This window comes from Mus caroli, unplaced genomic scaffold (assembly GCF_978045245.1).
Source record: "Mus caroli unplaced genomic scaffold, Mus_caroli_1 scaffold_7, whole genome shotgun sequence".
NCBI classification, from domain to species: Eukaryota; Metazoa; Chordata; class Mammalia; order Rodentia; family Muridae; genus Mus; species Mus caroli.
The window spans coordinates 64,246,551-64,259,283 of record NW_028227262.1 but is presented as its reverse complement, the minus strand read 5'-3'; the positions used below and the strand labels follow the sequence as shown (position 1 = coordinate 64,259,283).

Below are 12,733 nucleotides of genomic sequence, written 5' to 3'. Positions count from 1 at the left end.
CTTTGCTGCCACCTGAGGCCACAGTGATTGCCAGACCCATGCTGCCTCCAAGAGCTATCTATGTCTGGGTCCATGGCCCTGCGGCAGCAAGGGTCTGTGTCAATCAACGGCCATATTACCATCAAAGTGCATGTGGATGTCCCTGATATGGGCTGCTGCCTGGGGCCAGGGTGACATCCAAGGACTGAGAAAAACTGGCCCACTCCTCACCTGAGAAGGTGGGACAGCTAATTCCAAAAGCAGGAGAGCTGGCTCTGCCTCTCAGTGGCTGTAGCACTCAGGTATCCCTGTACTTTACCTGGGCAGTACAGTAGAGGTGGGACAGAAAAATATATAACCCAAACATAGTGATATTCACTTCTTAGCAATAAGCTTGGCACACACACACATAGTGCATACATTCATCTAGACTAGAAACCATGGAGACTGAACACATGCTGCACTAAGGAAGTAACCTATTACTTTTCGTTGTGGTGGTTTGAATGAGAATGTTCCCCAACCATAGGCTCCTGTATCTGCATGCTTAGTCCCCAGTTGATGATGTGTTTAGAAGGATTAAGAGGTGTGACCTTGTTGGAGAAGGTGTGTCCTTGTTGGAGGAAGTGAACTTGTTGGAGAGGGCGAGCTTTGAGGTTCAAAGGAAGACCCAGTGCTTCTCTGTCTGTCTGTCTCTGTCTGTCTGTCTGTCTGTCTGTCTGTCTGTCTGTCTCTCTCTCTCTCTCTCTCTGATCCAACATCCTCTTCTAGCCTCCACAGGCACTGAACAAACACATAGTACATAGACATACACTTAAAAAATTAAATAAAATTCTTAGACTCAGTGAAATGATTCAATGGATTTCAAAGACACTTCCCACGCACTAGAGTTCAATCCTTGGGATCCCCTTGGTAGAAAACGAGAACTGACTCACACAAGTTGTCCTCTGATCTTCATATGCCCACACACACTATGGCACACTCCCAAAAATAAATAGATAAAATGTAATTTTAAAAATATTTTTTAAAGAAGATGGGCAAGATGGCCTTGAGGGTATAAGAGCACTTGCTGTCTGGAAATCAGTCTGGCGGTTCCTCAGAAAATTGGACATAGTACTACCGGAGGATCCAGCAATACCTCTCCTGGGCATATATCCAGAAGATGTCCCAACCGGTAAAAAGGACACATGCTCCACTATGTTCATAGCAGCCCTATTTATAATAGCCAGAAGCTGGAAAGAACCCAGATGTCCCTCAACAGAGGAATGGATACAGAAATTATGGTACATTTACACAATGGAGTACTACTCAGCTATTAAAAAGAATGAATTTATGAAATTCCTAGCCAAATGGATGGACCTGGAGGGCATCATCTTGAGTGAAATAACACAATCACAAAAGAACTCACACAATATGTATTCACTGATAAGTGGATATTAGCCCAAAACTTAGGATACCCAAGATATAAGATACAATTTGATAAACGCATGAAACTCAAGAAGAATGAAGACCAAAGTGTGGACACTGTGCACCTTCTTAGAATTGGGAACAAAACACCCAGGGAAGGAGTTACAGAGACAAAGTTCGTAGCTGTGATGAAAGGATGGACCATTTAGAGACTGCCGTATCCAGGGATCCATCCCATAATCAGCTTCTAAACGCTGACACCATTGCATACACTAGCAAGATTTGCTTAAAGGACCCAAATTTAGCTGTCTCTTGTGAGACGATGCCGGGGCCTAGCAAAAACAGGAGTGGATGTTCACAGTCAGCTATTGGATGTATCACAGGGCTCCCAATGGAGAAGCTAGAGAAAGTACCCAAGGAGCTAAAGGGATCTGCAACCCTATTGTTGGAACAACATGATGTACTAACCAGAACCCCGGAGCTCTTGTCTCTAGCTGCATATGTATCGAAAGATGGCCTAGTCGGCCATCAATGGAAAGAGAGGCCCATTGGACTTGCAAACTTTATATGCCCCAATATAGGGGAATGCCAGGGCCAAAAGAATGGGAATGGGTGGGTAGGGAAGTGGGGGGCGCTATGGGGGACTTTTGGGATAGCATTGGAAATGTAATTGAGGAAAATATGTAATAAAAATATTAAAAATCAAAAAAAAAAAAGAGCACTTGCTGAAAGCCTGAGGGCCTGAGCCCAATATCAGAATTGGAAGGAGAATGAATTCCATAAAGCTGCCCCTAACCTCCACCCAAGCGCCATAGCATGGATGCACCCCCATACACATCACACACACAATGACCCTGATTCCACAGGGCTCCACAGCACACAGGCACCCCCACACTTATCATACACACACAACAATAATAATTTCAATCATAAAATATAAAATGTTACTAAAGAGATTACTGTTATAAAAATAAGTAATCTATAATGAATGATGTCTTTCCCTTCAATGACTACCAAGGACAGACATTATTGGAGTCTACTAAAAGACTTTCATATATTTCTTTCACATTAAAATTGGTAACAGGACCTCCTTTGTCTAGCCAAATGCTACAAACTGTTAAACACTACCAACTTGCTAAAATTCATTATTAGTATTAATGATAGATTCTTTTGGTCCCTACTCAAGGGAGTTAGAGGCAGGAATATATCCGTAATTCAAGGGCAGCCTCAAATATATGGCAATTTTAAGGACAGTCTAGGCTACCAAAGACCTTGTCTCAAAGATAAAAATGAAACATCCTTCTGATATCTATTTTTGTATAAATAAGTGAAAATCTTGGAGAATGGGCAATCTGATTTCCTAATTGGCAGCTGCTAGACCCTCCCTTGCTCTCGTTGCCTTCAGCAAAAGGGCTATCAGCCAAGCAGACGGCCAAATCGCCCTTATACCACTGGACATTTGGAACACTCTGCAGCTGCCTTGGGGAAGCTACACAATGACCCCAACTGCTTGCTTGCTCTGATCTCCAGAAATGAAAACATATGTCCACACAGAAAACAAAACATAGATCACTGTTCACAACAACTACAAAATGGAAATGATCAAAATATACATCAATTTAATGATCAAATAAAATTTTATGGACATAAAGTATGTCTGTAAAATGGAGTATTATTCAGCAATGGAAAGAAATGAAGTACAGTTACGCACCCGCACGGATAAGCCTTGAGAACATTACCATAGTAACAAAAAAATAATAATTCTTGTATAAGGCTGTTTACACAAAATGTCCACCTGTCTAAACTAGCCAAACGCATAGAGAAAGCAAGAAAGAAGCTGGGTGTGGTGATGCATGCCTGCCTGTAAGCCCAGCACTTAGGAGATGGAGGCAAAAGAGTCTGGAATTCAAAGTCATCCTAGGCTACATATAACAAGTTCAAAGCCACCCCTGAACAACAACAAAAAAAGTAATAAGATAGTAAGAAGGCATGGAGGAGAGGAAACAATGAAAAGTGACTCTCACAGAATGTGTTTCTTTGGGAAAAGATAAAACGGTTCTAAATTAGACTATGGTCACTGTTGCTCAACTCTGTGAATATGCTACACGTCATTCAGTCATACGTTCTAAACAATATGTAAATCACGTTATACGAATTATAGCTCAACAAAGCTACTTTTTTCAGACGGGATTTCAAATCCCCCTGGCTGGTTTTAAACTTGCTGTGTAGGCAACCATGACCCTGAGCTCCCAATCTTCCTGCCTCTACCATCTTAGTGCTGGGACTGCAGGCATGAACCTCCACACACGGCTATAAAACTACTTTTTAAATGGCAATATATGTCAGTATTCAAGTTAAAAATTTAAAAACAAAAATTTAGATACAATTAGAGTGAATGCTAATTGCTCTGACCCATCAATCAAAATAAGGAAATGACTACTAGTAGTTAAATGTGATGTATAAAAGATATAGAGAGATGGCTTAGCGCTTGAAAGCACTACCTACTCTTCCAGAGGACCCAGGTTCAATTCCCAGTATCCACACAGCAGCTCACAGCTATCTGTAGGACCTGTTCCAGGGGATTTGCCACCCTCAAACAGATATACATGCAGGCAAAACACTAACAGATATAAAATAATTTTTATAAGAGTAGAAATACAGACATGGAATTTGAAAAATGAAAATGTAGGCTGTTGTTCATATTCATAACTGATTTAGAATCAGAATGAATGTACTTGGGATGTGAGGGTAATCTGCTTGTGACATCTGTAACCCCACTGATCACTACGGCTGACTGGGCTGATATGGCTAGCTAGGCAGGTGTTCCCTTCCTTCTTCACTGCTCAAGAAGCAACCTTCCCAAGCTGCACTGAGGAGAACCTCCACGAATGGAGGACTCTCTTTAGCCAAGGGTTTAACTGTGGTTGTGTCTCTATGTCATAGCCTCAAAAGAAGTTCTCAGCCATGTACGGTTGTGGTGCATGCCTTTAATCAAAGCTGGAGAGGTAGAGGCAGGCAGATCTCCATGAGTTTCAAGGCTAGCCTGATCTATTTGCTAAGTTCTAGGACAAACGGAGAGCTACATAATAGAGAAACCCTGTCTCAAAAAAAAAAAAAAAAAAAAAAAAAACAAACAAACAAATAAATAACACAAATCCTTGAGCCGGAAACAGCAGGTCTCTGGTTCAGCAGGTAAAGAAAGGCACTTGTTATAGAGCCTAGCGACCTGAGATCAATCCTCTGAATTTACATGATAGAAGAAAAGAACATACCCTGCAAGTTTCCTCTGACCTTCAGAGTGTGCTATGGCATCAGCATGTGTGTGTACACAAACACATACATACATATGTACATACATACATGAATGTTAAAAAAATTTAATCCAAATCTTTTTTTAAGATTTATTTATTATTATATCTAAGTACACTGTAGCTGTCTTCAGATGCACCAGAAGAGGACATCAGATCTCATTACAGATGGCTGTGAGCCACGATGTGGTTGCTGGGCTTTGAACTCAGGACCTTAGGAAGAGCAGTCTGTACTCTTAACCACTAAGCCATCTCTCCAGCCCTAATCCAAATCTTCTAATACTATAGCCAGAGAAAGCAACTAAACCTAATAGGGTCATGTGATAGCTCCTGCACCTTTTTTATTGTTACTAACAATGTCCTCATAAAGTAAAAGACTTCATAATTCACACACTCACACAGAACCAGAAGAAAAAGAATTCAGTTATAATAATGAAAAAAATTGGGGGAGAATAGGTAACACGTTTAAATTATAATGTATATATTACTAAAGCCAAGATACCAACATGATTAAGTTACAATGTATTACTAAAGCCAAGAAAATTAAACAGCAAAATTCAGTTTATACAAATACACACTACTGGAGCCTGGACATAGAGCTCGGTTGGTCGAATGCTCACCCGACAGGCAGCAGTGAGCCTGTTCAGTCACTAGCATGACTGTGATAAAACTAAGCTTGATGAGGCTAAACTATGATCCCAGCTCTTAGGAAGTATGATGAAGATCAGAAGTTCAAGGGTACCCTCAGCTAGAGAGCAAGTATGAAGACAGCCTGGAATACAGGAAACTACATCTCCATGCTAGAAATAAAAGACAAAATGTACTACTATTTCACTGAGGGCTAACATACTAAATCACAGTAATCTAAATTAAAGTTATTTATTACATAAAACAACAGCAACCAGAAACCACAAGCAACTCAAGACAGCATGTCCTGATAAGAAATCCTTCCTAAAACTCTGGTGATTCTAAACCCTCAACTCAGCAGATAAAGTTCTTGACATAACATTTTCAGTCACTCTACTATCACTTTAGTTACTGAAAGCCAAATAGTAATAGCCACTAATAACATATGTAGGAGAATATTAGTGTGTGACACTGGGCTTTTAGAAAGAACTACGACGAAATGTTAAATCGCTGGCCTTTCCCACAAGAAAACAGTAAAGGAGAGGAGCATGACCAAGATCATGGTCATGATAGTGATTCAGAGGAAAAGGAATCAACGCTGTGAAAGTACTGGCACAATAAAAAACGGGAGTTAAAAATCACCTGGGGGTGGGGGGAAGGATGGGATTCAACTCAGTGGAAAAGCATTGTGTGGCATTCCAAGACCCTGGGTTGTGGGGGTGGGCAGAGGGGAGGAAAGACAAATTACTAAGGACAGTTATTTCCAGGAATGACACTGAGAAAACTTGCTTGGCACCAATAATGGAGCCTGGAGAAAAATGCTGTGCAAGTGAAGCTAAAAGTAAAAGTCCCCAGCCTTTGGTCACTCATGACTGGGACAACTCTCCCCATGAAAATGCCAACACTGATTAGTGATGCTCTATGGAGGGAGGCGCATTGATGATATATATTGTACAAGGAGGGGTAAAGATGATTTTCAACTCATGTACTGAACAGAGACCAGAAAGTACTACAGGAAAGGATTGGGAGGAACTAGTTCTAGGACACCAGGAAACTGAGGGGTGGGGGTGTTCAAAATTGGGCTTGCTGAATAATTTTCAACAGGAAGTACAGCAGATGGTAAGCCCCAACTAAGGCAGAACAAAAGTAGCGAAGAATCTGTGGGCTGTGCACAGTTCTGCTGAAGAGGGCTTGCCTGGCACACTGCAAGACACTGTGTTCCATCCACAACACCACAAAAAATTAAAAAGATGGAAAGGCAGGGTGTTCAGTGCAGAGTGCCTGAGCTGGGAATGAGAAACCCATTTCCCTTCCTCTGCGACCTTGGATAAGTCACTCCTCTTCCCGGCATCTCATCTGATACAGGGGGAACAGTAACTGTACCCCAGCGGTAGGATTGCTCAACGGCTTCCATAGATGTATTTGCACATGAACTCACACAATGCCTCGCGCTCTGTGTAACAAGTGCAAGGTAATTAAACCGAGAAAGGCCGGGTACGTCCTGACATCTCCACGGGCAATGCAGGTGGAAGCTCTCGGAGAAGGTGTCAGGGGAGTGAACACAGAGCATGTCCAGGTAGTGGCAAGGTCCTGAGACCACACCTGGACTGGGTCGTGCTCACGAACTGGGCTCTCAGGCGAGGGAAGGTGGGAGGACACTTCCTCCAGGACCGAGAAAACCGGGACGCTCTCGGAGGACCTGTGATGGGCAGTTCCACCGCGCGCAGAGCCGGCGCTTGCTCCTGACTGAAGAGCTGCTAACCAAAGGGAGCGGCGGCCCAGTAGAGCCGCGCCTCACCCTTTCTCCTCGGAGTAGCTCCCCAGCAGGGCCTCGCCCAGGACGCGGGACACCCGCGACTCTCCCCACAGCCAGCCGCCGCGCTCCGCCTGCTCCAGCCGACCCGGCCCCGCCCCAGTACCTGAGCGTGGGCCCGATGCAGGCCGTGTCTGTGCTCTCGATCTCCCTCAGGATCCGCTCGTGCTCCGCCGCCGTCTCCAGGCTCTCCTCCGCCATCTTCGCCCGCTCCATCGCAGGGCGCTGCCGCGCGGCCCTCTCTCAGCGAGTACCCCACGATCCCTCTGCCCAGGATCTGCGGCCGCTGGGCCAGCACCCCGCAGCGCGACCCCGCCCTCGGATGCCACGCCCCCTGGCGTCAGCCCGGCCGCGAGCGTAGCGCGCAGCCCACTGGGATTCGTAGTTCTCTGGGTCAGGCTGAACTGGATTCTGCCCGTTCACACACACTGAATCTGCGCAGATTGCCTCTACTTTGGTATAGATGCAGAGCTTTACGACACATGTATACAGTGACATCAAATCAGGCAGTGGTACTAACCCAGCACATTTTTTTTTAATCGTTTATGAGTATTTTGCTTGTATGTATGTCTGTGCACTACATGTATGCATGGTACCCAAGGAAATCAGAAGAAGGTATCAGATCACCTGGGACTGGAGTTACAGATGGTTGTGATGTCACTAGTAGGTGCAGGGAAGAACCACAGTGTTCTTATCAGCTGAGTCTTCTCTCCAGCACCTAATATGAAGCCTAGGCTGGCCTTGCACTTATGATCATCCTGTTTCCACTTCTTTTTTCTTTCTTTTTTTTTTTTTTTTTGAGATTATAATATAATTATAAGATTTCTCCTTTCCCTTTCCTCCCTTCAAAGCCTCCTACATACCCCTCCCCCACTCCTCTTCAAATTCATGGCCCCTCTATTCACTGTTATTGCATGCATATATGCATATAAACATATACCTAAATATGTTCAGTTTGTATAATGTAACTTGTATGTATGTTTTCAGTACTGGCTGTTTCTGCCTCCACTTCTTAATCATTTCCTATGAGCAAGACCCACCACAACCAGCTTTCTTTTCTTTTCTTTTCTTTTCTTCTCTTGAGAAGAGGTCTCATTATGTAGTCCTAGATAGAATTGAAATTCATTATGTAGATCAGATTGGCCCTGAACTCACAAAGACCTACTGCCTCAGCCCTCCAAAGTTCTGTATTTAAAGACATCTACCACCACATTTGGCCTTTTTTTATTATTAAAATAAAATTACATCGTTTTTCTACATTCCTTTTTCTTCCTTCCAGTCTACCTATGCACCCCTCACCTCCCACCCCAAAATCCTGACCTTCTCTTCTCTAATTGTGTGTGAAGGTGTGGATGTGTGTCTACACATAAATATACAGTTACAAGCTGCTGAGTTGTTCAGTGTTGCATATATGTGATTTCAAGGCTGGCCACTTGGCATTGGATAACCAGCATAGAGCTCTCTCTCTCTCTCTCTCTCTCTCTCTCTCTCTCTCTCTCTCTCTCTCTCTCTCTCTCTCTCTCTCTCCTTTAGTTGCCTACAGTTCATAGGTGAATCTTCCCTGTAGTTTTTAGGAAACAAAATCTCACAGCACATTTCCTGATCCTCTGGCTTTGAAATCTTTCTGACCCTCTCTTCAGAAATGTTCCCTGAGTCTTGGGTGCAGGAGTCGTGTTGTAGATGTATCCATTGGGACTGAGAACCCCATGGTCGTTCTTCTCTGTATTCTGACCATTTGTGGTATTCTGGAATGGTCACTGTCTGTTGCAAGAAACTTCTTTGGTGAGGTTGGGAGCCACACTTAAACTGTGGTTATAAGGTTATTTAGAATGCTTTTAGCAATTATACTGATTTACTAAAGTAGCAGTAGTAGGTTCCCCTCTAAGATCCATAACCACACTAGCCCCAGCTAGTTCACTAGGCTTCCAATACCAGGAATGATTTTCCCCCTGCCAAGTGGGCTTTAAATGCAATTAGACATCTTCTGGTTACAACCAAAATATGAGGGCCATTATTGTGCCTTTGGGGATCTCTGACTATGCTGGTAGTTTCTGTAGTTCTTAGGACTGTTGGTTGTCTCCCTCTACTAGTACTTGGAATAGCACCTTCCAGTTCTATGAAAGTTAGTCCTCAGGGAGGAGGTTTTCAGGGCAGATCCAGCTCTGGGTCCTATGTTCAAACTGCACAGTGTCTTCAACAATAGACTTAGCCTCAACCTCTGGCAACCAGGGGCAATGGTAATAATCTGTATTGTTTCAGGAATCTCTTGGGCTACCCTGACCAACAATTCAAAAGGTGGCTTCTTGTATCGAGTACTAGATTTTTTTTAATTAGGTAGTTTATGGCTCTTAAAGGGAACATTGTCAGCCCAAGTGGCTTAACTTCATTTAAACTGTATATTCCTATGTATACATGCATTTGTATCAAGTGTAGTTGGGGGTGAATGAAAAATATGATGCCTTGTAGCTTTTACAAGCATCCTTAGTAGCCAGATGGTAAAACGTGTCATTAATCCCAGTACACGGGAGGCAGAGCCAGGCAGATCTCAACACCAGCGGAGGAGTGAGACTTGAGGATCACTGTGAGTTGGAGTACACACTGGGATTCATGGTGAGTTCCATGTCAGCCTGGATTGTAGAGTGAGACCCTACTGAAGAAAGAAAAGAAAAGAAAAGAAAAGAAAAGAAAAGAAAAGAAAAGAAAAGAAAAGAAAAGAAAAGAAAAGAAGGAAGGGAAGGAGGAAGGAAATGAGGCCAGCAATGTACCTTAGAGAAAAATTGTGCCACAGAGTGAATGCATTTGTGCTTTATCCTAAAGTTCCACTAATCTAACAGACCATGTATCAAAATTTACCTAGAAACACATTTGTGATTTTTAAATACAGACTGGAAGCTTACCTCTGGAAACTGATTCAGTCACTTGCATTTCATAAACTCCCCAGAATGCAATGTATTTATTTTTTATTTGTGTGTGTGTGTGTGTATGTGTGTGTGTGTGTGTGTGTGTGTGTGTATGTGTGTGTGTGTGTGTGTGTGTGTGTGTGTGTGTGTGTGTGTGTGTGTATTATAAAGGAGGACTTGGAAGGCTTACTAGAGAGCAGGCAGGTTAAACATTACATGAACAGAGAACAGGGCTGTTGTCAAAAAAGGCTCAAAGAAGCAAAGGGAAGGCTGAGAGTAAATGACTTGGGCCATAGATATAGGACTGTATTAACTGTTGATTAAAAAGGAAAGGCGCTTGGGGTTGAAGAAATAGCTCAGTAGTTAAGAGCACTGGCTGCTCTTGCAGAGGACCCAGCACTCACATAGTGACTCACAACCATCTGAAACTCCAGTTCTAAGGAATCCAGTGCCTTCTTCTGGCCTCTGTAGGCACCAAGCACACAAGGGGTGCATTACATAGATGCAGACAAAGCACTCATATTCAGAAAATTAAGAAAAAAAAAACTTTATATAAAAAGAAAAAGATACTTGATAGATATAAATTTATCTCCAAATCATGTTTTGAGTGGAAAAAACAAGGCACAAAACTATGTTCCCACTCCTTTAAATTTTCTGTTTTGTGCTTTACACTAGGTAGACCAGGTTGGCCTCAAACTCACAGAGACCTATTGAACTCTGCTGGAATTAAAGGCATTCACCACCATGCCTGACCCTACTCGTTTTTGTTTTTTAGATTTATTTTATGGATGTAAACATTTATCTAAAATGCATTTCTGTATACCATGGATATGCCTGGTACTCTTGGAGGACAGAAGAGAACACTGGATTCCCTAAAACTGGAGTTATAGATGGTTTTGACTTGCCATGTGGGTGCTGGGAATCAAACCCACGTCCTCTGCAAGAACAGCAAGTGCTCTTAACTGCTAAGCCATTTCTCCACCCCACCTCCTTTTTTAAAGAATAAATATTCATGTGCAGCTGGGCATGATAGCACATGCCTCTAATCCCAGTTCTTGGGAGGTAGGAACAAGTTAGAGATAGCCTGTACCATATGAGAGGCTGCTGCCAAAGAGCAAATAAAAAATCACATATGTGATTACATATACATACAATATTATAGAGGTAAAATAGATCCAGAAAATTCCCCCCCCCCAAAAAATGTGAACAGAAGTACTCGTCAGGAGGACTATAAAGATACACTCTAGGACAAGAGTAAAGCAACTTCATTTTTCTTGGGCACTCTTGGCTTCCTCCAGAACATGGTGGTTAATAGCTAGAAATACATTTTAACAATGAGAAGACAGCAGTGAGCCTAAAGCGTTCCAAGTTTCTGGTTTGCAGGAAAAAAACAAGTTAGTAACCCTGTCAGATTCCACACCACACTCCCTGGCTGTCCTCAGCCTACCTTACCCCATTACTCATTGGTAAAATGTCTCACATAGGTGTGGAGATTAAAGAGGACTGGGAGCCTTTTGTATTTCTGAAGATGTTTTGAAATATATGACACAGGGCTCCTTTTGGCCCCCCATTTTAGCATGTTACTCAACAAAAAAAGCTTTTCCTGCAGAAAGCAAATTAGTCTAGAAGCCAGATATGTACAGTAGCAATAAAATAGCCTCTACTAGCTCAACAGGTTGGATTTGGGTGGGATTGTTTGTTTGTTTGTTTGTTTGTTTGTTTGGTGTAGCAAAGAGGTCAGAGGCTCAATATCTTATTAACAGAGGTGTGTGAGTCTAAGCAACTAACACAGAAAGATCTGAATGGGCCACCTTCAGTGAGGTCATGAGTCCAATGTCTGGACAGCAGCATTTCACAGCACTCCTGCCAATCCTCTGGCTCTTAAATTCTTTCCACCCTTTCTTCCATTGTGTTCCCTTTCCCTAAGCCTTGGGAAGCAGAGGATTGACAAGGATGGTGCAGTTAGGCCTGAGCACTGGATAGTCACTTAGATAAAGGTAGAGGCAGGAAGACCAGGGGGTTCACCCTCCACTACTTATGGCCTGCCTGAGCTACTTGAGATCCTATCTGCAGATAATAAATGGAAAGATGAGGGATGAGTAGATGGATAGATAGATAGATAGATAGATAGATAGATAGATAGATAGATAGATAGATACATAGATACATAGATACATAGATACATAGATACATAGATACATAGATAGATACATAGATAGATACATAGATAGATACATAGATAGATACATAGATAGATACATAGATACATAAGATTTAATTTTTTAAAACTTGGGAATTTAAGGTCACCCTTATCTGCATATGGAGTATGAGGCCAGCATATCACAAAAACAGAGATGTACTGGATATATACTCTGTATGTACTAAATAATACCTTCTAAACAGAAAGAATGTCAGATATACATGAAGCTACTAAAAAGCACTGGACCAAGGGTCCAGTGAGTCCCTGTGAGCCATTTTCCACATTAGCAGGGAGCAGATGCCTATAGCAGAAGATCCAAATGCGGGGCTTTTCAATTGTGCTTCACTCTCTTCAGAATTGAGAGTGTGCCTTGGTGAGATAGTGCTTACAAAGCATAGGCCAGCCAAGGCACGGCTAAAGCCTAACTTCATCTCCAACACTGCTAAACATTTTTTTTTTTGAGACATAGTTTCACTATGTTACTCTCAATGTCACAGAACTC

General features: G+C 42.6%; 1 protein-coding gene across 1 annotated transcript in view; it reads right to left on the bottom strand.

The window, feature by feature from the left end:
* Positions 1–7,442, bottom strand: part of Exoc6b (exocyst complex component 6B) — a 456,105-nt gene extending 448,663 nt beyond the window's left edge. The window contains exon 1 of the mRNA XM_021164559.2: positions 7,238–7,442. Within this exon, the coding sequence (XP_021020218.2) occupies positions 7,238–7,347 (110 nt within the window). The 5' untranslated portion in view covers positions 7,348–7,442. The remainder of the gene's footprint in view (positions 1–7,237) is intronic.
* Between the last annotated feature and the right edge of the window lie 5,291 nt (positions 7,443–12,733).